General features: G+C 36.1%; 1 protein-coding gene across 10 annotated transcripts in view; it reads right to left on the bottom strand.

Moving 5' to 3' along the window:
* Positions 1-26145, bottom strand: part of Pde10a (phosphodiesterase 10A) — a 508658-nt gene that overhangs the window by 28630 nt on the left and 453883 nt on the right. For all 10 annotated transcript variants that reach the window (XR_013424690.1, XR_013424691.1, XM_040283551.2 and 7 more), the window contains 5 exons: positions 19854-19996; positions 18788-18871; positions 17580-17730; positions 13205-13360; positions 5039-5211 (listed from right to left, as the gene is read on the bottom strand). Coding sequence is in view for 8 of the 10 variants with exons in the window: in XM_040283551.2 (XP_040139485.1) it covers positions 5039-5211; positions 13205-13360; positions 17580-17730; positions 18788-18871; positions 19854-19996 (707 nt within the window). In the remaining 2 variants the exon portion in view is untranslated. The remainder of the gene's footprint in view (positions 1-5038; positions 5212-13204; positions 13361-17579; positions 17731-18787; positions 18872-19853; positions 19997-26145) is intronic.

Below are 26145 nucleotides of genomic sequence, written 5' to 3'. Positions count from 1 at the left end.
GGGTTCTACATCAATGAGGATACAGAAGCAGGAAATGAAAATTACTTAAAAACTAAAGCAAAGGAAAGTACTTCACCAAACACCTGCAAGTATGATGCAATTAGTTCACCAATGACAACACATGATCATTTTGTTATTATCCAATTTAAAAAACATGGAAAAGGACAACTGAGTATAAAAAAGGCATAAAGATGAAGTTTAAAATTAATGAAGGGGCAAACAAGCAAGAAATGATGAATTTTATAAAAACTAGTTTAAAAACAGAATAATTGAAATAAAAATATCCCAGGCAAGTATGATTACAGAAACAAAGGAAGGAAGCACTGAAAATTAAAGTAACTATGAATGCAGTAGGATTAAATTTAAATGAGAACACTTTTTACAAATACTTTAGTAAGAATTTGGAAAGAGCAAGATGACTTTCTATAAAAATAAACTGCCCCAAAAGTGGGATAAAGTGACAACAAAACAAAACAAAAATCAAAACAAAACAAAAACAGAAATCCCTTGACCGTAAGATACTTGAACGTCTGTTAATGTCCTCCGCTGGGAAAGGTGGCAGACTATAGTAGTTTCTCAAATTCACACTACTGAACTTTCTCAAAATTGTTAACCTTAGTTATTTTTACTCCTCCAGATCAGAGCAAATTCAATAACTAGGAATAAATTGAATTAGTGTAAAATACAGCAAACATATTTAAATTACGAATTAGATACAAATTTATTAGAAAAGGTATTACCTTGGTGTATTAAAAGATGAATTCCATGGAAAAGTATAGAGTTCAAGGAATTTAGCAGTAGCGCAAAATTATAAAATATAAACATCTATCAATAAAATATGGAATCAGTAACACTAAACACTAGAAAGTAGTGAAAATCTCTATATCTACAAGTTTTTAATAAAAAATAATTTAAACCAAGAACAGAAAAAATAAAAATGATTTATTAAAATATATCAAATATTATTATCAAAATAAAAATAATAAAATAATTGCTATTAAAATTTTGCACATATTAGATATGGTTACTTTACTAAGATAGATCAAATATTTTACTAAACTTAAAATTCTAAAATAATTGCTACTAAAATCATGTACATTTTAGATACGGCTTTCTTCACCACCATCCAATATTGTTTACTAGGTTCCAGCTAATCAGTATGACGAGAAAGCAAAATATGTAAAAAATTAATTGTATTTATATTTGTACCTTAGACCAACAGAGTAAAATAAATCTTCAACTGATTAAGAAAAAATAATAAATGGCTAGGCACAAAACAAAGATTTAGAATTCTGTTAAAAAAACAATGAGAGCCTGTGGACAATTCTAAAAGAAGGTGACTATGTGAAAGCACTATGACATACCTAACTGAAGGCAGAGGTCAGTTTCAACCGATGACATGACTGTTTGAGGGCCATACTCACACAGTCTTGTCCTAAGAACATGGGGTACATTGTCCACAGCAGAGTTGGGGCCACCAGAGCACATTAAAGTTGAGAGAATTCAAGAAAGGAGAAGGAGCCACAAAGGCAGAAGCCTCCAAATCGGCATTCACATTCCCCTCAAACACCTGACCTCTCCAATCCTGGACAGGAAGAGAACCACTCAAATAAAGCTTCAAATAACTCATTAATAAATTCAGAGTGATTTAAGGATAGTTAATTGACTACTATGATAGAAGTTAATTATCTTCAGAGAAAGATAACAGAATCTAGTAAGATAACTAAATATATCATCCACAGTGTAGTACACAAATAAGTGACTATACATGCAAAAAGACAGGAAATGGTCCAGAGGGAAATGAGATATAAAGATAAACTTACGAAGAACTCAGATTATGGAAAGTAGGCAAGGATTTCTAAATAACTCACAAGTATGTTTAAGAATCTTTAAGAAAATGCATATTTGGATACAATGATAGGCCAAAGAAAAATCTGAGAACTAAACACTTCCATCTAAAAACAAAAAGCATCCAGAGTAAAATGGCACACTGTACATAGGAGAATAACAATAAGAATGACCTCCGATGTCTCATCAGGAAAAACCAAAAAGATGAAGACAGAAGAACACTGAACATTTTATAAATGCTGAAGAAAAGGAAATCTGCAGACTTAGAATTCTAAATCCAGTGAAAACATCTTTGAAAATTGATGTCTAATACATTTGAAAATTACTGTAAAAAACACTCATTAAGTAAATTTCCTAAGTAACAACATCCATTAATTCTTTTTTCCAAAGTAAATGCAAGATTAGGATTATTTTACTGGGTATATAATATAAATTTTGACATAGTAACAGTTATCAAAACAGAGCAATTGTATTTAAGGATCAGATAATTAGCAATAAATAGCTAAGGAATCAAAAAACGATCCATGTTTGTAAAAAACTTAATATATTCAATTTAATGAAACAATTAATTATTCATTAAATGATACTGATATTTCAACTATCAAGGATAAATTATTTTCATAAAAATACAACTCTTGAAGAATTAAAATGTAAATGTAAAATTTTAAACTAGAAAAATACACAAAGAAAAGTTTATATACTTTTCATATTAATGTGAGATTTAATCAAAACAAATGATGACATATTTGGCTTCATGAAACTAATATAACTCAGTGGTAGAGCACTTGCCCAGCATGTACAAGGCTCTTCGGTCTGATCCCCAACACCACAACAAAAAAAGAAGAAAGAAAATCTAAATAAAATTTTTGAAAAACACCTGAAGAAAATATTTGCATTATATCACAAAAAATATTAATATCCTCAGCAAAAAAATGAAGAATGTAAAATTATCTACTGAAAGTGAACAACTCATCAAAAAATAACTAAACATTATGAACAGATACACAGAAGTCTGAGTAATAAATCACAAGCAAACATGACAATATGTTCATCACAGGAAGCAATAAGAATGGCATGTTTATTGAGAAATGTTTTCACCCTTATGTTTGAAGGGTTGTGAATTTTTTTAGAAAACTAAATATGAAAAGAAACTTAATTTGCCCATAAATTTCTAGCAATATATGTTGCATACTTTTTAAAGAATCAGTAGGAAAGACTACACAAGCAACAAGAGTTTCTGCAGCATTAATGTATAATGCAAAATTCTAGAAACACTGGCCATCAATATGGAAAAATATTTGATATAGTACTCCATATGTATTGTTACACAATTTTAAAAGGGATGAATACAGTATAATTACATTTTTTTGTTTTAAAAAAATGGAAAGAGAAAAAGCACATGGGCATGTATGTACTGTATATACTGTATAAACACACACCTTTGAAAACACAGAAAGGTGCACAGATGGTATTACAGAAAATAACTGGTATTGGAAAGTGAAGTAGCTCATTTATTTCTTTTCCCATGAACACCTCTACATTCTAAATTGTTAAAACAAACAAGCATTAATTGCTTTTAAAATTACTATGTCAAAATTACTTAGTTACACAAAATCATATGATATATTTTAGTAACACCAATTATGTATGCCTTAAGCCCCAAATAATATTTTTACAATTACATGCTTAAGAATTCTATTCTATAATGACAATTATAATTATTATAATAATTCAGCTAAAAATAATATGGTTCAAGGAATAAAAGAAAGCATTTGGGTTTCAGGAAGCCATAACAATATGAAGGCCATATTTTCCTAAACTTATAACTATCATCAAAAAAAAAAAAAAAAGAGAGAGAACTGTGAACAAACACTTGTTTCTGCAGATGTCAGTACAAGAACTACACATAACCTGATGGATAGAAGAAGTAACAGCACATATCTCACAAGGGGAAGGCGGAGGAGGATGTGCCAGAACACCATCTAGGCCCTTCCCTAGCACTGACCCCTTGAATGGTCCTGGGAGGGGCCCTGTTATATGTGAAAATATGAAATATGCTACATGTGAAAATAAAATGTCTTATATTTCTCTTTTAAAAAATCCCCAAGTTGTATAAGCTTCAAGTTCTAAAAAATTTGGATATGTCTGTTCAAAGGTAAAGTGAATCACAAATAATTGTTGCTTAATCAAAGACATCTATAAAATGATATTTATTCTTGAAGTGGTAAACTCTATTAGATATTCATGTCCATTTATAAAAACTAATGTGCTGCATTTGGGGTGCATGAATAAATTTCTTCCAAGAATTTGAAAAAAAGAAACTGTGCTCTGGAAAGAATGAATCACAGAAAGAACTAAGAGAGCAGACTGGCACCAAGCCAATAAACAATGTTCATAAACTTAACAACAGAGCTGGCATCGCTGGAGATGGACTGCTCAGACCTGGAAACACCACAGGGAAGTAACAGCATAAAAACTGGTGGCAACCACCAATGAACTGCCCTGGGCGAGGCAGATAAGCAACAGATCAGTGGCCAATTCATGAAGAACATATCTTACATGGTTCTGAATCCCCTAGGCAAGATGCTGGTCCTCAGACAAAAAAGCATCAGACTATTTTAGCTCAATGCCATTAGAAGATACAATGAATCTAATTTTACTTGTTCTGATTGCATGTTCATCAACAAACTTATGATTGCTACTTGGCTTCCTAAACGATTCTGATCACAAAAAATGCCAATATTTTTGTCCTTGTGCTTCAACATGTTTGAAGATCAATAAAATGAAATTCCAGTTTTATATATTAATCTCATTAGCTTCATGGATAAGATCTGGATTCTGAAAAGTGAATCCATTTTCATGTACTTTGGGGTCTAGGAGGTTTTGATCAAACCCCATGCTCTGGTGAACTCAAGGCAAAACCTTTCCCTTTAAAGGCACCTGCCTTGGAGAGGCTAGTTTTCATCTCCATTTTAATTATCCTACCAGTACATTATCAGAAATTTTGCCCCTGCCAAAAAGAGGGAAATATCCAAAATAAACATTTAACAATATACACATGAAACAGAAAAGCAAATCATCTTACATTTCTTGTGTCAAATAAAAACTTATGCCAAATTACATTTCTTAAATATCAATTAATTCCAGATAATACTTCCTGGGCTTCTAAACTTTGTAAAATCATTTTTACCTATGCGACTGATTATGGAGATTTAGAGATCCAGTCTGGTACATCTCTTCCAACTGTTTCCTGTTCCCAAAGTAAAGGGCAAGGTCAGTGGCGATGATGGCTTTGCGGATGATCTCCAGCACCTGCTCGTACTCACTGGAGCTCAGGGTGGAGAAGATATTGTGCCCTTCCAACTGCAGAGAAACACAAATGAACACCACAGTGAGCACAAAGCTCCGGCCCAGACATCTGCAGCTGTTTGAAACAGCAGTCAGTGATGACACTTGGCACACCAATGACAACTTTGGGAACAAAAGGAGAGTCTGACAGGACTGCTGTGAGGACTCGGTTTGGACTCTCCACATGCCCCAGCGAAGCTTCCACTTAAAGAACTATTTTAACTGTAGAGACATCCATCATTCACTATCACAAAACCCCAGGGACTTAAATATATTTAGTTTTTGTATATTTCTGGTAGTTATTAGGACTAGAAAATGTAGAATATTTAGGTTGAAGTTTTTTTCTCTTAAGGTAATTTCAGAACTTAATGTTTATATCACACTGGAACTCATGGACTTCAAAAGGTATCTATAAGCATGTGCACTGCTTGTTGTCACAAGTAAGTAGCAATCAACTTTTATTAAAAGAAAATGTGCCACAACTATCCTAACATTTATTCACACATTATAAACTCTTTACAGGCATCAACACATCCACATGACACACAAGCCAGCAGAGATTCCACAACTACTAGCCACTTCTGTTCCCCTGGGGAGACAGGAAGAGATACATCCTCACCCGACTGAGCACAGAGCACTGTAATTCCATTCTGTTCTCAGAGATACTCTTCTAGCAATAAAATTTCATAAAACTTTTCAGAATAGTTTCTTCCTCTGAGAATTTTAAGCACTTTTTTCCAGTAAAAGTTTTTATTCAAACTAAAAAAAAGGCTGAGATGATTATGATGTATTCAATTTGTGGGTTCATCAATTTTTAATGATTTTTAAATCAATAGTCAATATTCCTATGATAATATTCCTGATTTTATTTCACTTAACCTACACTTATTGACTGATAAAACACATTACAAACTTGAAATTATTAAAGTATGCTTCTTTTTAAAAAATATTTATTTTTTAGTTTTAGGTGGACAGAATATCTTTATTTTTTATATTTATGTGGTGCTGAGGATCGAACCTAGTGCCTCATGTACACTAGGTGAGTGCTCTACCACTGAGCCCAGCCCCAGCCCATAATATGCTGCTTTACAAAATCAGACATCACACTAAGGCACTGTGTGCTTCATATTCTGAAGAACAGCTGTATGTGACCATTTGTTTTCAAACATTAGAATCTTCCTATGCAATTTGCTCTTGAGATTTTAGACATAAACGCATACAGCAAATGGACTCAGTTCTTGTAGGTAATTTCAGGACAACTGTAATGAGAAGACCTTAAATGTATAATGTCCCGAGCTTATAAGCACTTTCCAACACGTGATTTCACTTTCAAATTATAAAATTAGCCTTTGATATCTATCTAAACTGTGCTGAAGTGTTAACTACGATGCTTCTTTGAGTGAAGGGAAAATAGTGCTTACAGAAGCAGGTTGTGTTTGCAGTTTGCAGCGGAGACATTCGCATTTGAAGCTCCTTTCATGAAAACAACAGGGCCTGGTGATGCGATGAGGAGGAGCTAAGAAGGAGCATGCAAAGGCTGAGTTCCCAAGTGGAGGGTGCAGGAGCTGCTGGGCTTGGGACACTCCAGCACAGCTAGCTGGTGACTGTTGGGACAGCACTGGGCAGGGGGCATGACTCCATTGCTATCAACCTTGACTCTCCACGGCTGTGTTGTGGGAATCTCTAGAAGGAAGTCTTCACTCTGGTCCATGCTATGGGCTCTGCTTTCTCTGACTTGATGAAAACCCCAGTGAAGCAGCTGCCTCTGCGTCAGCGTGTCCTGCTTCAAGACCTGCGTGTGCCACTTCACAAACACGTCTCATGTTAGAGTGCGTTTGGTTGGCTTACCAGAAGGTCTCCTGAAGGGATTTGTGCTGGCACACTTCATGCTTCCTGACCTGTTTTTGTCTTTTATTTCCTCTATCACAAACACAAAAATGATCTGTTCAACTGTAATACAAAAAAAATATCCTAGTATGCTGTTGAAATTTTTTAAAAAATTCTCTCTAAAATACAGACTTCTTAGCCTGGGTTCTGTAAGTTCAGAGTCTTGAGCTTGCTGCACGTCTTCTTGTGTTTTCATGAGATGATCAAGTGTCTGTGAGACAAGAGGATCCATTTTAATGGATCTGTGTATTCTGCTGGCTACTTCAGATTCATTTTTCCCTTTACTACTTTTCAATATTAAAGGAAACTGGCTTGGAAAAGTTCAGTAGAAGCCTTTATAATGAAAAGATGTAACTAGGGCTTTAACATTTTGCAATAGTAAATGGGATGAATAAATAAATAAACAATTCTTTAAAATTCTTTAAAAGAATTTAAAATTCAAAATTCTTTAAAAGAATCTAGCAAAAATGAACTAAGGGAGATAATAGCAACCAAATATGCCAGAAAGAGAAACTGTTTAACTGTCCCCACCCCAACTACTACTACTTCTTCTTCTTCTTTCTTTTCTCCTCTTCCTCCTTCCTCTCCTTCTCCTTCTTCTTCTTCTTCTTTTTTTTTTTTTTTTTTTAAACTGTACTAGGGATTGAGACCCAGGCCTCACAGGTGCTAGGCAAATGATCTACCACTGAAAATATTTTTTAAAGTTCAAATTTCACATTAGTTAACATACAATAAAACCCCTTAAAGTGACATAATAGTTGTATACATCAATGAATAAGTTTATTATTCTTAATTCCAGATTACATAGATTGAAGTTGATGTTGGTTTAATTTAGTTGATCCTATTTTACATTAAATCAAGCATGAAATAGCAGACTTCAGATTCTTTATACCCAGGAATATTTCAAAAACTGTGAACTAGGTTAACAGTATGTTATCTTTATCTCTGCCAGAGTATTTGAGTGGGCTGTTTGTAAATGCTCAGAGCAGCTGAGCTCCGGAGATGGTAGAGAGCTGAACACTGCTGGAATTGCTCTGATGCTGAGAGATCACCCAGGGCCCACCTGAATGGGTGCTCCTTGAGTCCTCTCCAGCTCTTGGGGTAATTCTAAGCACCTCCTCCACAGCTGTGTCCTTCCCTCCACAAATGGAAACCCCACGATCTGACTTCACTTATTCAGCAGATATTTAGTCTGCAGTGTTCCATTTTATGTGTGGACATAGTAGTTTAGTACCCACTATATCCAAGGTCATAAAGAATAAAAGTTGGTTTTCTGAGGAGTTCATAGTTGGTAGAAAGGTAAGGGTATGAGTATGCAATTAAAATAGAATAGAACATTCTCTGTATTTGAGCTCAATGAAGGAGACCATGTGAGGCTTTTCCTGGGAGAGGACACAGATACTACAGGACAAGCAGAAGCAGCAGCAGCCTGTGATATGGAGCTCCTGAGACTTCAGAAATCATGATATTTGAAGAAAAATCATAAAAATTGCTATACAACCAACGCAAATTGAATGTAATAATCTAAGTCCAAGTTTTCAAAAGGCATTAATGTATTAAAATATCATCCTGGAGGGCCAGGTGCAGTGGCACATACCTGTAATCCCAGCATCTCAGGAGGCTGAGGCAGGATCACAAGTTTAAGGCCAGTAACTTAGTGAGGCCCTAAGCAACTAAGCATGTCTCAAAATTTAAAAATGTTTTAAACAGGGCTGGGGATGTGGCTCAGTGACTTGAGTGCCCCTGGGTTCAATCCCCAGTACTTCCCCAAAAATTTATCCTGGAGGTAATAAGGAACAATTGATAGTTTTAAGTTAGGTGATAGCATGAGGATTGTTTCAGAAAAACTGCTAATACGTCAAAACAAGATAGGAACAGAGACTGATCCATCAGTCTTATTTTCAGCAAGTTTTAAAATATTACTATTAATCACAAATAATCTCCCCCCAAACTCTATGCTGTTTATCCCTAAAGGAGGTTCTTTCAGCAGGGCCACAACACCTAGTTTCTACATCTGGATTGACAACCAATCCAGGCTTTGACCTGGCAATCCTGCCCTAAGTGGGTTGAAGATTCCTGTTCCAGGAAGCCACAGGGCTGGGCTAGATCATTCAGATGTTCTGGCACAAAAAGTGTGAAGTCAATGATACAACACTCTGCGTCGAGCATCTCATGTAACGATGCTTTTAAAATACACAGAGTGCTTGTTTTGCTGTTTAATCACCTACAGCTTCAAACCACAGGTTAGGAAGCACTGCAGTATTTGATTAAGAATACAGGCTTTGGGGACCAAACACCCCCTGTTGCTCATCCTGTTCTCACTAGCCATGTGACAAATGGACAAATCTCTTAATCTCTTTGATGCATTTTATTCTTATTTTTTAAATGAAATGAACAAAAATAATCTTATAGGAATATTCTAAACAATTGAATGTATTAAAATATGCAAAACACACTTACGGTTCACAGTAAGTACCCAATAGATAAAATGAGGGTGGTGGTGATAATGATAAAACCCACCAGCATGATTTAAGAGCCAAGAGTTAAGGGAAAGAGAGAAGGAAAAGCAAATGAAGAAACAAACAGATATGCTCCAAAATGAGTTTGATGGCCAAAGACCATTTCTATTCATTGGCAGAGAAGGAGAGAATATAAGCCAGCCCCCAGGTTATACATTTTAATTTATTAGTAAAGGTCATGTTGTATGCAAGTACTATTTTGCTATTATTGAAATAGACAGCAGTAAATTCTATGAATGGAATGAATTGGAAGACTCTAGCTGATATTCATAAATATTATTGCTATAAAATGTAATGAAAAAGTCATGGGATCCCAAAATACACATAGATAACTTTCTGAAATTTTATCATGTTTCAAAATCATTAGATAAAATTGAAGATTAATAAGAATACTGTCTCATAATGAGACTAAATATTCCTAATTAGTTCAGTTTCTAAAACTTGACTTTTGAGAACTTAACAGAGTATTTTCAGAGGGCAAAGGATAGAAAGTGGATAGTTTCAATATTCAAAATGATCAGTAACATCTCATTAGAAAATAGAATAAGCTGATTTAATACAGCAATATTAATGCTTCTCTCACAAGGGTTAAAATACGAACATTATAGGTAAGAATACAAAGTCACCTGCTTCCTTGGATGTCGATGGCCACACAGTATAATCTCACTGGAAGGCACCTCACTGGCCTTCTGCTCCTGGGCCACTATGAGAGCCCTGTGCCCGGGGGGACATAGCCACTTCCTTCTCCTACGTGAGACCTGGAGTTTCTACCCTCCAAGATTTGCCCAGTTGTCCTGCCCACTCTACTCCCCCTAACCCACACTGTACCTTCACAACCCCATCTCTGCACAGAAGGACAGACCCAGAGCTTGGTATAGACACGAGCAAGGGGCACCCACTGTCTTCACCAATTTACAAAAATTCAAAGGAATTAGAAAGCTATGCTTATAACAGAAAATTTTAATACAGAATTAAAAAAAAAAAACTAAGTCATACATATGTTTGAGACACCCAGGGATCATGGAAAAGGGGCATAATGCTGTGCCCTGCTCTATGGGAATTCCATAAATGATATCACCAGAGAAATTAAAGCACAACCTGAACCTAAAAAATAAGAAGGTGGTTCCAGAAAGAGGGAGGAGAGCAGCACAGGCGTCTGGCAGATACCATGGTCCTGCTACAGCAGAGCCCATTCATAAAAGATTTATATATCAATTCTAAAACCGGGAATTCATTCCTAAGCTTTAGAGAGCCACTGATGGCACTGTCACAGGAGAATACCACCTCAGGCATGGATTTGGAGGATAGGTTTGAGGGACAGGCCTGGAGAAAAAACGGTAGGTAGGGAAAGGCAGTAGAACAGAAGAGCATGAGACTGGAATGAGGGGTCGAGTAGGAAAGGTGGGGACAGGCCCTCAGGAAGCTTCAGTGGCCAGAGGGGCCCTGGCATTCACTGAGGACTGAGCAGGAACTTCTGACTTCAGAACGTCCACTGTGTCCTCAGAGTGGCAGGCTCACTCACAGGAGAACCAGCCGAGAACAGGAAGCTCAGTGAGAGCCAAGAATGTGGTCTGCCCTTCTCTCTGTGCTTTACAGGTCTCCTTATCATGACTTACCTCATACCTCGTCTACTGCACCCTTCTCACTCTGACAGTTGTACTCTCCTGTTCTCTGCCTGCCCACCCGAGAGCTGTGGGTATGAGTGAGTCAGAAGGGTAGTTTTAAGATGCATTTGACAACTGCCTGCTTATTGCTGCTGCTGAGGTGGCCAGTAGTATCCTTCTGCTTGCCCAGACTACCCAGCAGGTGACACTGGGACCCAAAATGGAAATCAGCACTCACAGAGCCCTGTGGGTGCCCAAACGGGAACCATTTCCCAACATGATGCAGTACACTGAGCTGGGTATCTTTTTTATCTGGCTATGCAGATGGATAGTTCCAGCTAGACCCACAGTCATTTGTGACAGTAGTAGCTCAGGGGGTCTGGCTGCTCCACACAGCTTCTGAATCACAGGATTAGTTTTAGTCTATCCTAGTGGCAATCTGCTTTTTAATGCTGGCCTACTTCAAAGATAATTCTATTATATTAAAATAGGCTTTCTATAGGAATATTATGAAATCTATTAAAATTCATTTGCAGATTAAACTACTAGAAGCACTGCCATCATCAAACATATGAATTTACTTAGGATATAGGATGTGAATTCAGTGAGTTCTAACTGAAGGCATACTGATGTCATTTCCAGAATCCATCCTTCTAGTTGTACAAAAACATACCTTCAAATAATGAGTGAGTGAGGTCAAAGTAAATATAACTTCGATGAAGTTCTACAATGTTCACCTACTTACAAAAAGCGTGACTTATATATATTTCTAAACACACCTTCTATCCTCATTAAATTTCTAAGTGTGCTGCATGTATGCATGCATCTATTCAAATATACATCATTTATAAAAGAAAGGACTAATGCTCACATACAGCTCTCAGGGGCAGAACTCATCTATAAACAAGTGCAACATCAGCCACTCTGCTACTAGGGGTTATAGATTGAAAAGAACTAAAATATCTAACACTCCATATCTAACACCTCTTTCGCTTTTTACCCAGCAGGAAATCAGAGTAGCAGTTGCACATCAGGAATTTCATCACTTACCTTCTCAGTGCCTAGACAGCTAAGTTTAGTCGGGTTTTAAGGTTTGAGCATGCAGTACTACCAACCCTTTGGGCACACAGGCCAAATGAGGAGCACTAGAGAAGCCTTAGAGAAGCTGAAGGGAGAAAGTGATACCGGGCTGTCCAGAGGGAAGCAAAAAACTGCGCCAAGTGGAAAAAGCCTTTCTGTTTGCCCTCTGTCCATGGACAGCTACCGCTAGAGTCACTGCTGGTACTTCTCCAGGTGCCTCTGGAGACTCAAGACTTCCTGTAGACACGCCACCCAGAACACCCATACAGATTCCTTTTCCTTCGTTAGGTGCTGGCAGCAGGAGGGAAATACAGGGTCCACCGTCCTTAAACCAACACAGGTCATAATTTAAAAACTCTCTCTGTGATAGGATTCAAACCATTTTGACACAACAGCTACCTTGTTACGCTGAGGCTGAGAAAAAAGGTTTAAGAAAGAAGAAGCATAACAAGTTTTACTGAAAAGAGTTCTACCATCAATTAGAGCAATCACCAGAAACATCTTAAAAGCAATAAAATAAAAACCCACATGCAAGAAAAGATAAAAGGAATTCAATGCACTTAAAAACCTTGAATTTACCTAACTTTTAAGATGCTGAATACATTCTGGTTTCAAGAATATGATAATCCATATAATTAAACTATGTAAAATGAAATTTGCTTTTGGAAATCATATATTATTAATATAACCTGTGGAAAACAAATGTAATTGCAAAATATATATATTCAACATCTTTGTCAAGGATTTTTTTTAATTCAAAAGATCTACATAATCATTTAGTTATGACTATAAATATAAGATACCACAATAAAATGAAACTGCTGTTTCCCAGTAGGCCTAACAACATTCCCGTCTCACCTAGGAAGCATCAGCACCTCCCAAGAGGCCCTGGGCATGGGCCCAATGGGCAGGGCTCACCTGCAGGATGGACACTGTCTGGGAGAAGTGGTGCTGCTCCATGGTAGAGGTGGAGTAGAGAGCTGCCAGTGGGTGGTCGAACTTCTGCAGGTAGCTGTTACTGAAGCCCCTGTGGTCCAGGTCATGACACAGACAGGCGATCAGCAGTCCTTTACGCTTAAAAAATAAGGCAGAGATGTTCAAAACATCGAAATGAGACAGGAGAACACCTGCAGCTCACTTTCACATTTATTTCTGCCTTTAATATATTCAACACCCTTGGGAATATTTAAAACTTCAGGGAATCAAACTTCTCTTAACCTCTTTGTTTTTCTGCATATGAACTTGAGAGACAAATTATTATTGAGTCTTCCTGCTCAGCTCTAGAAGCAAGTGCAGGAGGTATCAAGTGTTCTGAAGCACCGTGAATGAAGCAGATCTGCACAAGGAGAGGGCAGCTTCAGTTTTCTTTCATTCAAGACCAATCTGATGCTAAATTCTAACAATGTTATTGCTATTATAAACAATGAATATAATAAGTTATTGTTTGGCCTGTAAAAATGGCAAATTATGTAGAAAACTTTAAAAGGGCTATAGAGGATCAAGGAAGACAGGCTAAATATTACATAAAGTAGTCAGAACAGGCCTCAGGAAGGTGGTCAGAAGCAAGAAGGTGTAGGAAAGAGCACAGCAGAAGGGAATAGGAGAGCACTTCCTGAGAGAGGTCTGAGGGAAGACAGGATATAGTCCTATCCAAGGGACGGGGGATGACTATGGGGCTTTTAGCAAAACAGTGTCATCATCTAATCTTTATTTTTTATTTTTTCCATATTTTTATTGGTGCGTTATAGTCGTACACGGGATGGGACTTTTATTACATATATTTCTACCTGCACACAGTGCAGCAATCTGACCTGGCCCTCATCCTTCCCCCATCACTTCCGCTCCCCCCACCCCTGGTCCCTGTCCTCCACTAATCTACCTTTGATTTTCATGACATTCTTCCCCCCTTTTTCCTTTTCTTTTCTAGCTTCCACATCTGAGAGAAAACATACAACCTTGGACCTTCTGAGTTTGGCTTACTTCACCTAACATAAAGGTCTCGTGTTCCATCCACTTTCTTGCATATGATATTTTTTTTTTTTTTTTTTTTTGCTACTAGGGATTGAATTCAGGGGCACTTGACCACTAAGCCACATCCCCAGCCCTGTTTTGTATTTATTTACAGACAAGATCTCACTGAGTTGCTTAGGCCTCACTTTTGATGAGGCTGGCTTTGAACCTGCAATCCTCCTGCCTTAGCCTCCCAGAGCCACTGGGTTACAGGCATGCACCACCATACCCAGCCTCATTTTTCATTTTACAACTCCATTGTGTATATACATCACGTTGTCTTTATCCATTCATCCATTGATGGGACACCTAGGCTGGTTTCATAGCTTGGCTATTATGAATTGCACTGCTATAAACATGGATATGTACTTATCACTATCTTGTGATGACTTTAACCTTCTGAAGAAGTGGTAAAGCTGGGTCATATGGTGGTTCTGTGCCTAGTTTTTTGAGTAACCTGCATACTGATTTCCTTAGGTTGCACTAATTTATAATCCCACCAATAGTGTAAAAGTATTTCTTTTTCTCCATATCCTCTCCAGCATTTATTATTATTTGTAATCTTTATGACTGTCAGTCTGACTGGTGTAATATAAAATCTCAGTGTAGTTTTAATTTGCATTTCCCCAGTTGCTAATAGTGTTGAACATGTTTTCATAATTATTGTATTTCTTTTTTTAAAAAAATATCTGTTTAATTCCTTGCCCATTTATTAACTGGGTTAATTGATTTCTTGATGTTAAGTTTTTTGAGTTCTTTATATATTCTAGATGTTAATCCTCTGTCAGAATAGCTGGCAAAGATTTTCTCCCATCTGTGGGTTCTCTCTTCACATTCCTAATTGTTTCCTGTGCTGTGAAGCTTTTAGATTTGATGCCAACCCATTCATTAGCTCCTGGCATTGTTTCCTGAGCTTTAGGGAGAAATGTCCTATGGAGAAAGTCCTTGCCTGTGTCTATATGCTGCATAATTTCTAGTCCAATTCCTAGGTCTTTGATCCATTTTCAGTTTATTATGGTGCAGGGTGAGAAATATGTGTCTAGTCTCATTCTTCTACATATGGAAATCCAATTTCCCCTGCATCATTTGTTTAAAAGGTTGTTTTTTCTCTTATGTATGTTTTTGGCACCTTTGTTGAGGATCAAAGGACTGTGTTCTGTTTTCTATTCTGTATAATTGGTCTATGTGTCTGTTTTTATGCCAATACCATGCAGTTTTTGTTAATATAGCTCTGTAGTATAATTTGAAGTCAGGTATTTTAATACCTCCAGCATGCTTTTTTGGCTTGGAACTGCTTTGGCTATTCTGCATCTTTTATTCTTCCAAATGAATTTTAACAGATGGGATGATCCAAAAGAGGGAAGGTATGGCAATGGAGATGGGTTGTGTTCTCACAGAGGGTGAGTCATGGAGTATGCTGGAGTGGAACTGCACAGGTGGGGCCTGCTGAGGGCAGGTGCTACTCTGGGAGGTCACCTTGGGAGTCAGCAGACATTCTCCCAAGTGCACTTTTCTTTTCACATCCTGCTCCTTCTTTGCCTTGATGTAATACAACTACCTTCTCCTGCAGCTTGACTGGAAAGGAAGTCTCACCAGTCACTTGCACACCCTAATAGATATAGTGTCATCTTACCAACCACATATGCTGGGTATTGAGGTAACGGAAGCAGTTAAAGTTTTGAGTATCACTTTGGTTTTGCATTGTTTCCATATTTTATGCTGCTATAGTCACATAATTTATCTGGTAAAAATTCCAAGGTTTTAAAATCTAGCACAATAGATGAAACCTGTTATATTCCTATCTTTCCAACGTTTTTATTACTTTTTATTGGCACAACTTTCAACAGTTTTATTTTAAAAAGTATGCTAAAATCATAAATCTGAAAATAACTTACAAAGAATTATTTTTGTAAAACATTTTCCTTTACTGCCATCAAATAATTTCTAATAGCCCTACTAGAGATCAAATATTCTAAAATATTTTTAAAATATTTTAAAAATTTGGGATGATTTTTAGCCAAAGAGTCCTGAGTTTGGGGGAAATGAAAATATATAATTCCAGAAATAATTTAGGAATATGGCATCAATAAAATTTTTCTTATTTACCTTTAAATTTTCAATCTTCAAAATACAAATTTCATTGCTACTCTATTTGAAAGTGTAATTTATAAAATTGTTAAACTCACTAAGATATCTTATGGCAAAAGGAAACAATGAAGTTGCTTCCTTAAGAGGAATTAAATGGAGAAAATGTTGAAAGTCCCAAAAGAATGGGGTTTTAGTAGAATTGCAAATGTTTAAATGTGGAAAAATAACATATTTCATTTGGATCTTTTTCTTGAGAGGTGATAAATAATACATTATTTATTAGTTTAAACTCTGCTTCAACTAAAAAAAAAATTTAAAAGAGGAATAATTTAGATTCCTTTTCTGAAATGGCCGTTTCTCCTTCTGGAATCCACCTTTCAAGACTGCTGAATCTGGACAGAAAGGGTGGAAAAAGAAGAGGCTGGATCTCAGGAATACTGGGTTCTAGTTTGAAAGTGACCTCAAAAAAGAAGTTCAAGTAATAGGTTTCCTCCTCTGCACAACCAGATGTCACCTGAAGTGTGACACCAGTCTACAGAGGGGAGAAAGGGGGACTGGATCAGAGTGTTGGTAGGCATCATCAGGACAAGTGTGGTCAGAGGGGCATTCCTGAGGTTCAGGTCATCTAGCTGTGGGATCAGCATCTCTGGGGCCAAGGAGGGCTCAGTGCTTAACTGGGCTTTCCAATAAGGGAATTTGACTACAGTGGTTAAATAGGGAAGAAAGTCTCGAAATCTTGAATATTCTATTTTGGAAGCTTTGAGTGGTTACCAACTCATTTATAACACTAGGTAGATCTGTTTCCTTATGCTGGAGTAAATTAAAAAATCATTTATGGTTTTCACTGTATTTAATGTTCTGAATCCTCTATTTGGTGAGATGTGTCCATATTAACCAGGGCATATAGAATTCACTTTGCTTACATCCTTTCAAAACATTTAAAATTCAATTAGAAAGAAAGCCTACAAAATTAGTGTTTCCTTGAAGAATATTTTGGTGAAGTTGAAATTTCTTTATCTACTTTCTTATAAAAAAGAATATGCTAAATTCTTGGGTACTGAATCTAAAAAAAATGTGCAGCTTCTAATTTACTGACACAAAATTTGTCCTGTAACAGCAGGTCACCATGGCATGTTATCAATTTGCGCTGAATCCACTGAGATGGCATGAAAGGGGCAAGGGTGTGCACACCCACCTCGAGGTCTGTGAAGAGCCCATAATTGTTCTGCAATATGGCATACATGCAGTGTGCCACTGTGACCGCATGCTTCCAGTTGTGGTAAGGAACCCGTCGGTAGTTCTTCTTCACAGACATAATGAAACGACACAACTTTTCAAGCTCAAAGCTGTGAGGAAAAGAAACTCTTAAAACCAAAGCCAGCAGAGAACCACTAATTTTCAAAAGAACCTCTGGCTGAGTTACACATTTCTACTCCTTACACATCTGCACTATAAGGATTCCCACATTGACTGCTGAACCATGAGTCCTGGAAAATGATCTCTTCTCTCCTCTTTCTCCAGCCAAAATGAAGCAAGAGATTCTTTCATGGGTTATGTTCAGATACATTAACTGTCCCACTAGGGATAAGCAGCAGAACCAGCATGCAGTCTCCATCATTAACCCCCATGCATGCACCTCATGTTTACCAGCATTTTCTAGGCCCCACAGTACTCAAAAAGACTATCACATAACATCATCTTGCTCAAAGATTTATTGAGCCAATATTTAAAAAAAAACATATTCATATTCACAAACTGCATATATAGAGAGAGGGGGTAGACGGGGGAGGCAAAGGAGAGGGAGAGACTCTGTGAGGCATTTATGTCTAAATGAATCAAAAAGTGCAAAAGAAAATTAATGCTTGCATTTTAAGTTTGTGTATTTAAGCTGCAAAAGATCAGAGCTAAAGGCACAAAGGCCCATAGAACAGGCAGGTCAAATAGGTAGAGATTTGCAATGAGATCAAACTGTAATTACTGGCGATGTATCACACTTTAAATGTGGAGACTTTTTATTTTACACACAAACTGATAAGATATATAGTTGATGCTCTGTTTATGCAGAGCTTTCTAAGAGCTTCTAAAGCAGGTAATTCTGCCAAGAAGCAAGCTTTGCCTCCTTCAGCCACACAGCCTATAACATGTTTCTATGACAAATCTTAGATGTATGGCTGTGAACCAGACTTCAGACTGCTGGGGACTCAGCAGTTATTATGGAAAATCTGAAAAGGCTGCCGCTTTGTCCAACAAAACAGCCCATTTTAACTTGAATATTTAGAAACAAATTCATATATGTCATATTGAAAAGGATTGTAAACAAAAAGTGGTGAGGTGCATGAGCAAGGGAAGGAGGGAGTCATGTCACTGCAGACTGTACACAGAGAGCATTCAGAGCCTTCATACCAGGACGTCCCACAGGACCGATGAACCATGTAGACAAAGATCCCAGGCCACATGCTTTCAAAAGGACCAATGTCAAAGTGGAACCTGAAATTAAAAGGGTAGTTTATTACTAAAAGCAAGCAGGGCACACAGAAAGTAAAGAAAATCATTTAAACGTTTTTTTCTACCAAGAAACCAAAAAGACCCCAGGATCATGGCCATCATTTCTCTGACTTCTCAGTCACTCCTGCCTGGAACTGAAAGTTTTGGGGAGATTCCACATATTCCCTTAGGAACTTAATATATCTCTGGCTTTATTTCCATTAAACAATCCATTAAAAAAATATGCTGCTGTTGTAGTAATGTCTTATTTCAAACCTGCTTTACTAATTCTTTAAGAGAGTAGAACAAAACAGATGTTACTACTTTATGTAAATATATATATATATATATATATATATATATATATATACACACACACACACACACACACACACACACACACACACACATATATATGACTGCAGGACCAATATAGTTCTATAACATGTGCAATCAGAAAAATGAGAAATTATACCACATCTATGTATGATATATCAAAGTGCTTAAATGCATTCTACTGTCATATATAACTAATTAAAGCAAATTTTATAAATTAAAAAAAAGATTAGTTTTGACTAGTCAAGAACTTATTAAAAATTGAACCATTAAAAAAAGATGCTGCTGTTGTTATCAGAGAAATAAATAAGCACCAAAAGTTATACTATTGACACTAGAAAATGCATACGGGGGAATTTTATTGAAAGCATTGTTGGAGTTGAAATTGTTCTCCTTTTTAAACTGAAATAAGAATTTCATAAATATAAAAATGCAAAGTTATGTAGATGAAAACTTTATGTATCTGACATTAAATGTCATTTTGAATATTAAATATTACATAGTGTAAAGTACGCAACAGAGTAATAATACATGCTAGTATTTAGATTAATTCATCATAACTGTGATTCTAACTCTACAACCTGGTTTACTTTTTTTCAATGAAACTGAGAATCTGCTGCTGAAGAAACTAACCAAGTGAAATACTTACAGCTCAATTTCTTTGCAGAGCCGCATAGGGAGGTTGAAGCGCATGAGGCCTTGCCACTCCTCAGCAGTGCAAATGCTGTGGTAGGACAGCTTTTCCATGGTTACCCGGTAGATGCACTCTGAGTGCCGGATTCGATGATACATCTGGAAAGCAGACAAAAAATGAATTTAAACAATGCTGAATGCAGTTTGCCATTAAAGTTCAGAATCTGGCATAAAAGAATCATAACTACAATTGAAACTAAGGCAGAGTTAAGACTAAAGTTAACACTGTCCAAATTTCCATGTACACTAAAGCTATGTTTGCATGTGAACTTGAAGAAACAAAGGAACTTTTTTCTAATTATATCTCTCTTTTAAGTCTTATTTAATTCTGTAGCAAATATCTTTTTATCAGCCATAATCTTTAGGGATCGAAAAATCCATTTGTCTTCTGCGTATTATACTTTCAAATTTTTAGTAATAAAAATGCTGAAAACAAACCATACTCATTTTATTCATTTATTTATTTATTAGAGAGAGAGAGAGAGAGAGAGAGAGAGAGAGAGAGAGAGAGAGAGAGAGAGAGAATTTTTTTAATATTTATTTTTTAGTTTTCGGCGGACACAACATCTTTGTTGGTATGTGGTGCTGAGGATCGAACCCCGGCCGCACGCATGCCAGGCGAGCGCGCTACCACTTGAGCCACATCCCCAGGTCCATGCTCATTTTATTATCAGAAGATGAATTAATGTTAAAGATTCTAAGGAATTAAAGATCTAGGCAGCTTCTGAATCTATTAAAAGACAAACTTTAAATAATAACATGTCACCTGCATATCAATCTCAACTTTCTTGGGAAGATTCCATCATCTCTTTGCTACTTGTTGATTTCACTGTTTATTTTTCCCCATTCTTAAAGGATTAAATGTGGGTTACATTGGTGTTACAGCAGTGAATTCAAAGTAAAACACAAATTTGTACACAAAACTCATGGACTGTTGCACATAAATAGATTCATACATTAATGGAAAACGGGAAGGCACAACGTGCTACCACACAAACTCAGGATCTTGTGTATTTCTCTATATGCAAACATACTTTTGCAAATACTTCAAAACGAATATGTGAGATAAAATTAAAACAAGCAATGGAGCCAGTCAGTGGAAAATTCAATGCTTACATGTGTAAAGTTGTAAGTAGATAAGGTTACTTAGAAAAGAGAACTTATAGGACAAACCCAAGAGCCCTCCAGATCAAATTAAGAGTGAAAATGTACTATAATGGAAGACTGAGTGACTTTCTTTATATATATATATATGTATATGTATGTTGTAGTTGGACACATACCTTTATTTTATTTATTTTTATGTGGTGTTGAGGATCGAACCCAGGGCCTCATGTGTCTAATATAAGCTATAGCTCACAGTCTAAGGAGAAGACTACCTACTGTCTGCATAATAAAAAGAACCGAAACTAAATGGGTCAAGTACTAAGATATTTTCTTCATGTTACCCTTCAAAGTATTTATCATAGTTCTCAGTGATCTCAAAATCTTTCCTTAATAAACAAAAGTTAAAAATATTTACAACTAGAAAGCCTGCACTACAGAACATCCTCAGCAAAATATTCCATGAGGAATTGAAAAACAGCAATGAAAATCAGCACAGGGAGGTATTACAATAAAGGAAAAACTAATCTAAGGAGAAACCAAGTAAAGTTAAATACCAAAAATAAATAAAAATGACTGGGAATACAAATCATGACTCAATAATAACCCTGAATGTTAATGACCTAAACTCACCAATCAAAAGACATAGACTGGAAAAGACATATACTTTTTTTTTTTTTAAAGGCCCCAAAATATGCTACCTCCAAGAGACTCATAGGAAAAGACATTCAGAAACTGAAGGTGAAAGGTTGTGAAAAATCATAACACTCCCATGGTCGGCAGAAGCAAGAAGGGTTTTCCATCCTCATATCAAATAAAGTAGACTTCAAGCCAAAGTTACTCAAAAGGGATAAAGAAGGATATTTCATACTGCTTAAGGGAACCATTCATCAACAAGACATAACAATAATACATATATATATACCCCAAACAATGGAGTGTCTATGTTCATCAAATAAACTCTTCCCAAATTCAAGAGTTAAAGAGAGCACAACACAATAATGCTGGGTGACTTTAACACACCTCTTTCACCACTGGATTGATCTTCCAAACAAAAGCTGAACAAAGAAACTATAGAACTCAATGATACAATCAATAACTTAGACTTAACTGACATATATAGAATATTTCATCCTTCAATGAGCAAATACACTTTCTTCTCAGCAGCATATGGATCCTTCTCTAAAATAGACCATATATTATGCCACAAAGCAACTCTTAGCAAATATAAAGAAGTAGAGATACTACCCTGCATTCTATCAGATGATAATGGAATGAAATTAGAAAAAAATGATAAAATAAAAAATAAAAGCTACTCCAACACCTGGAGACTAAATAATGTACTGAATGAACAATGGGTTGCTAAAGACATCAAGGAGCAGATTAAAAATTCTTAGAGGTGAATGAGAACACAGATATAATGTATTGAACTCTCTGGGACACTAAGAAGGCACTAAGAAGGACACTAAGAGGAAAGTTCATTTCATGGAAGTCAGGAAATAATTAAATCAGAGCAGGAATCCATGAAATTGAAAAAAAAAGTAACAACTGAAAAGACTGACAAAACAAAAGTTGGTTCTTTGAAAAAATAAATAAAACTGACAGACCCTTAGCCATGCTAACAAAGAGAAGGAGTGAGAAAACTCAAGTTATAACAAACAGTGATGAAAAAGGAAATATCACCACAGACACTACAGAAATACAGAAGATAATTAGAAATTATTTTGAAAACTTGTAGTCCAATAAAATAGAAAATATCAAAGGCATCAACAAATTTCTATAGTCACATGATTTGCCCAAATTGAATCAGGATTATATACACAATTTAAACAGATCGATTTCAAGTGACGAAATACAAGACACCAACCAAGAATAGCCCAGGACTGGACGGCTACACAGCCGAGTTCTACAAGACCTTTAAAGAAGAACTAATACTAATACTCTTCAATGTATTTCAGGAAATAGGAAAAGAGGGAGCACTTCCAAACTCATTCTATGAGGCCAATATCAGCCTGATTCCAAAACCAGGCAAAGACACATCAAAGAAAGAAGACTTCAGACCGATGTCTCTAATGAACATAGATGCAAAAATCCTCAATAAAATTCTGGCAAATCAAATACAAAAACATATCAAAAAGATAGTGCACCATGATCAAGTGGGATTCATCCTAGGAATGCAAGGTTGGTTCAACATACAGAAATCAATAAATGTTAATTCATCACATCAATAGACTTAAAGATAAGAATTATATGATCATCTCAATAAGATGCAGAAAAAGCATTTGACAAAATACAGCACCCTTCATGTTCAAAACACTATAAAAATTAGGTACAACAGAACAATCCCAACATTGTAAAGGCTATCTATGCTAAGCCCCAGGCCAATATCATTCTAAATGGAGAAAAATTGAAGGCATTCCCTCTAAAAACCAGAACAAGACAGGGATGCCCTGTTTCACCACTTCTATCTAAAATAGTTCTTGAAACACTGTCCAGAGCAATTAGACAAAAGAAATTAAAGGGATATGAATAGGTAAAGTAGAACTCAAATTACCACTATTTGTCGACGATATGATTCTATAAGATATAGATCCCACCAGAAAACTTCTAGAACTAGTAAATGAATTCAGCAAAGTAGCAGGATATAAAATCAACACTCACAAATCAAAGGCATCTCTGTAAATCAGTGACAAATGATCTGAAAGGGAAATGAGGAAAACTACCCTATTTATAATAGCCTCAAAAAATAGAATAACTGTGAATCAACCTAACAAAAGAGGTGAAAGACCTCTACAAAAAAACTACAGAATGCTTAAGAAAGAAATTAAAGATGACCTTAGAAGATGGAATGATCTCCTTTGTTCCTGGATAGGTAGACATAGTATTGTCCAAATGACCATGCTGCCAAAAGCATCATACAGCATTATAATGCAATTCTAATCAAAATCCCAATGAAATTCCTCATAGAATAGAAAAAGCAGTCATAAAATTCATCTGGAAAAATAAGAGACCCAGAATACCTAAAGCAATCCTTAGCAAGAAGAGTGAATCAGGTGGCATCACTATACAACCTTAAACTATACTACAGAGCAATACTAACAAAAATAGCATGGTATTGGCACCCAAATAGACTGGCAGACCAATGGTACAGAATAGAGGACACAGAGACTAACCCATATATAATTACAGTTATCTTGCATTAGACAAAGGTGCCAAAAACATACATTGTAGAAAAGATATGGTACTGGGAAAACTGGAAATCCATATGCAACAAAATGAAATTAAATCCCTCTCTCTCACCTGTACAAAACTCAACCCAAAGTGATTCAAGGACCTAGTCATCAAACCAGAGACACTGTGCAGGTGTATTAGAAGAAAAAGTAGGCCCAAATCTCCATCATGTTGGATTAGGCCCCAACTTCCTTAATAACACTCTTATAGCACAAGAATTAAAATCAAGAATTAATAAATTGGATGGATCAGTGAGGTGAATAGAAAGCCTACAGCTTGGGAGCAAATTTTTACCACTTTCACATCAGATAGAGCACTTATCTCTAGGGTATATAAAGAACTCAAAAAGCTAAGCACCAAAAAAAAAAAAACAACAAATAACCCAATCAATAAATGTGCCAAGGAACTGAACAGACACTTCTCAGAAGGTGATATACAATCAGTCAACAAATATATGAAAAAATGTTCAACATCTCTAGCAATTAGAGAAATGCAAATCAAAACTACTCTAAGAGTTCATCTCACTCCAGTCAGAATGGTAGCTATTAAGAATACAAATAACAGTAATTGTTAACAAGGATGTGGGGGAAAAGGCACACTCATACATTGCTGGTGGGACCAAAAATGCAAATGGTGCAGCCAATATGGAAAGCAGTATGGAAATTCCTTGGAAAACTGGGAATAAAACCACCTTTTGACCCAGCTATCCCACTCCTCAATCTATACCCAAAGGACTTAAAAACAGCATACTACACAGACACAGCCACATCAATGTTTATTGCAACACAGTTCACAATAGCTAAACTGTGGAACCAACCAATTCATGCCCTTCAGTAGATGAGTGGATAAAGAAAATGTGGTATTATACACAATGGAATATTACTCAGCAATAAAAGAGAATAAAATGATGGCTTTTGCAGGTAAATGGATGAAGTCAGAGAATATAATGCTAAGTGAAGTTAGCCAGTTCCAAAAAACCAAATGCCAAATGTTTACCCTGATATAAGGAGGCTGATTCATAGTGGAGTTGTAAGGGGGAGCTTGGGAAGATTAGACAAATTCTAGGGCAGAAAGGAAGGGGCAAGGGTTAAAAAAGATGGTGGATTGAGATGGATATCATTACCCTAAGTAAAGACAAGAGTGGTGTGAATATACTTTGTATGCAACCAAAGATATGAAAAATTGTGCTCTGTATGTGTAATATGAATTATAATACATTCTGCTATCATAAAACAAATTAGAATAAAAAATTTTAAAGAAAGAATTTTTTTTTAGATGTAGATGGACACAATATCTTTATTTATTTAATTTTATGTGGTGCTGAGGATCAGACCCAGTGCCTCACACTTGCTAGGTGATTACTCTACTACTGAGCCACAACCCCAGCCCTAAAGATTTTTTTAATCAATTGAAACCTGATTCATAAAACAAAGTTATAAAGAATTCAATTTTAAATCTAAGAATAGAAAGAATAAAAGAACAGATGAAACACACAGAAAACTGAGTTGGCAGATTTATCACACCTAATCTTGAAAAGTAAATGGTGTAAACATCAAGATTAAAAGTAAAAGATTGTCAGATTAAAAAAACATCCTGAACAAATTATATGCTGCTTATAAGAATCTTACTTTAGGGGCTGGGCCGTAGCTCAGTGGTAGAGCACCTGCCTGGAACATGTGAGGCCCTGGGTTTGACCCTCAGCACCACATAAAAATAAATAAAGATATTTTTTTAAAAAAGAATCTTACTTTAAACATAAGTAAAGACACAAGTAAAGTTAAAGGATAGTTGGGATATACCACTGAACACCAGTCCTAAAAAATTGGGCTTTATCAATGTCAGAAAAGGTAGATTTGAGAGTGAAGACTATTATCAAGGATAAAGAAAAGGTTGTTTTAAATGACAAAGGGGTC

This window comes from Ictidomys tridecemlineatus, chromosome 8 (assembly GCF_052094955.1).
Source record: "Ictidomys tridecemlineatus isolate mIctTri1 chromosome 8, mIctTri1.hap1, whole genome shotgun sequence".
NCBI lineage: Eukaryota > Metazoa > Chordata > Mammalia > Rodentia > Sciuridae > Ictidomys > Ictidomys tridecemlineatus.
This window is presented reverse-complemented; position numbering and strand designations above follow the sequence as displayed.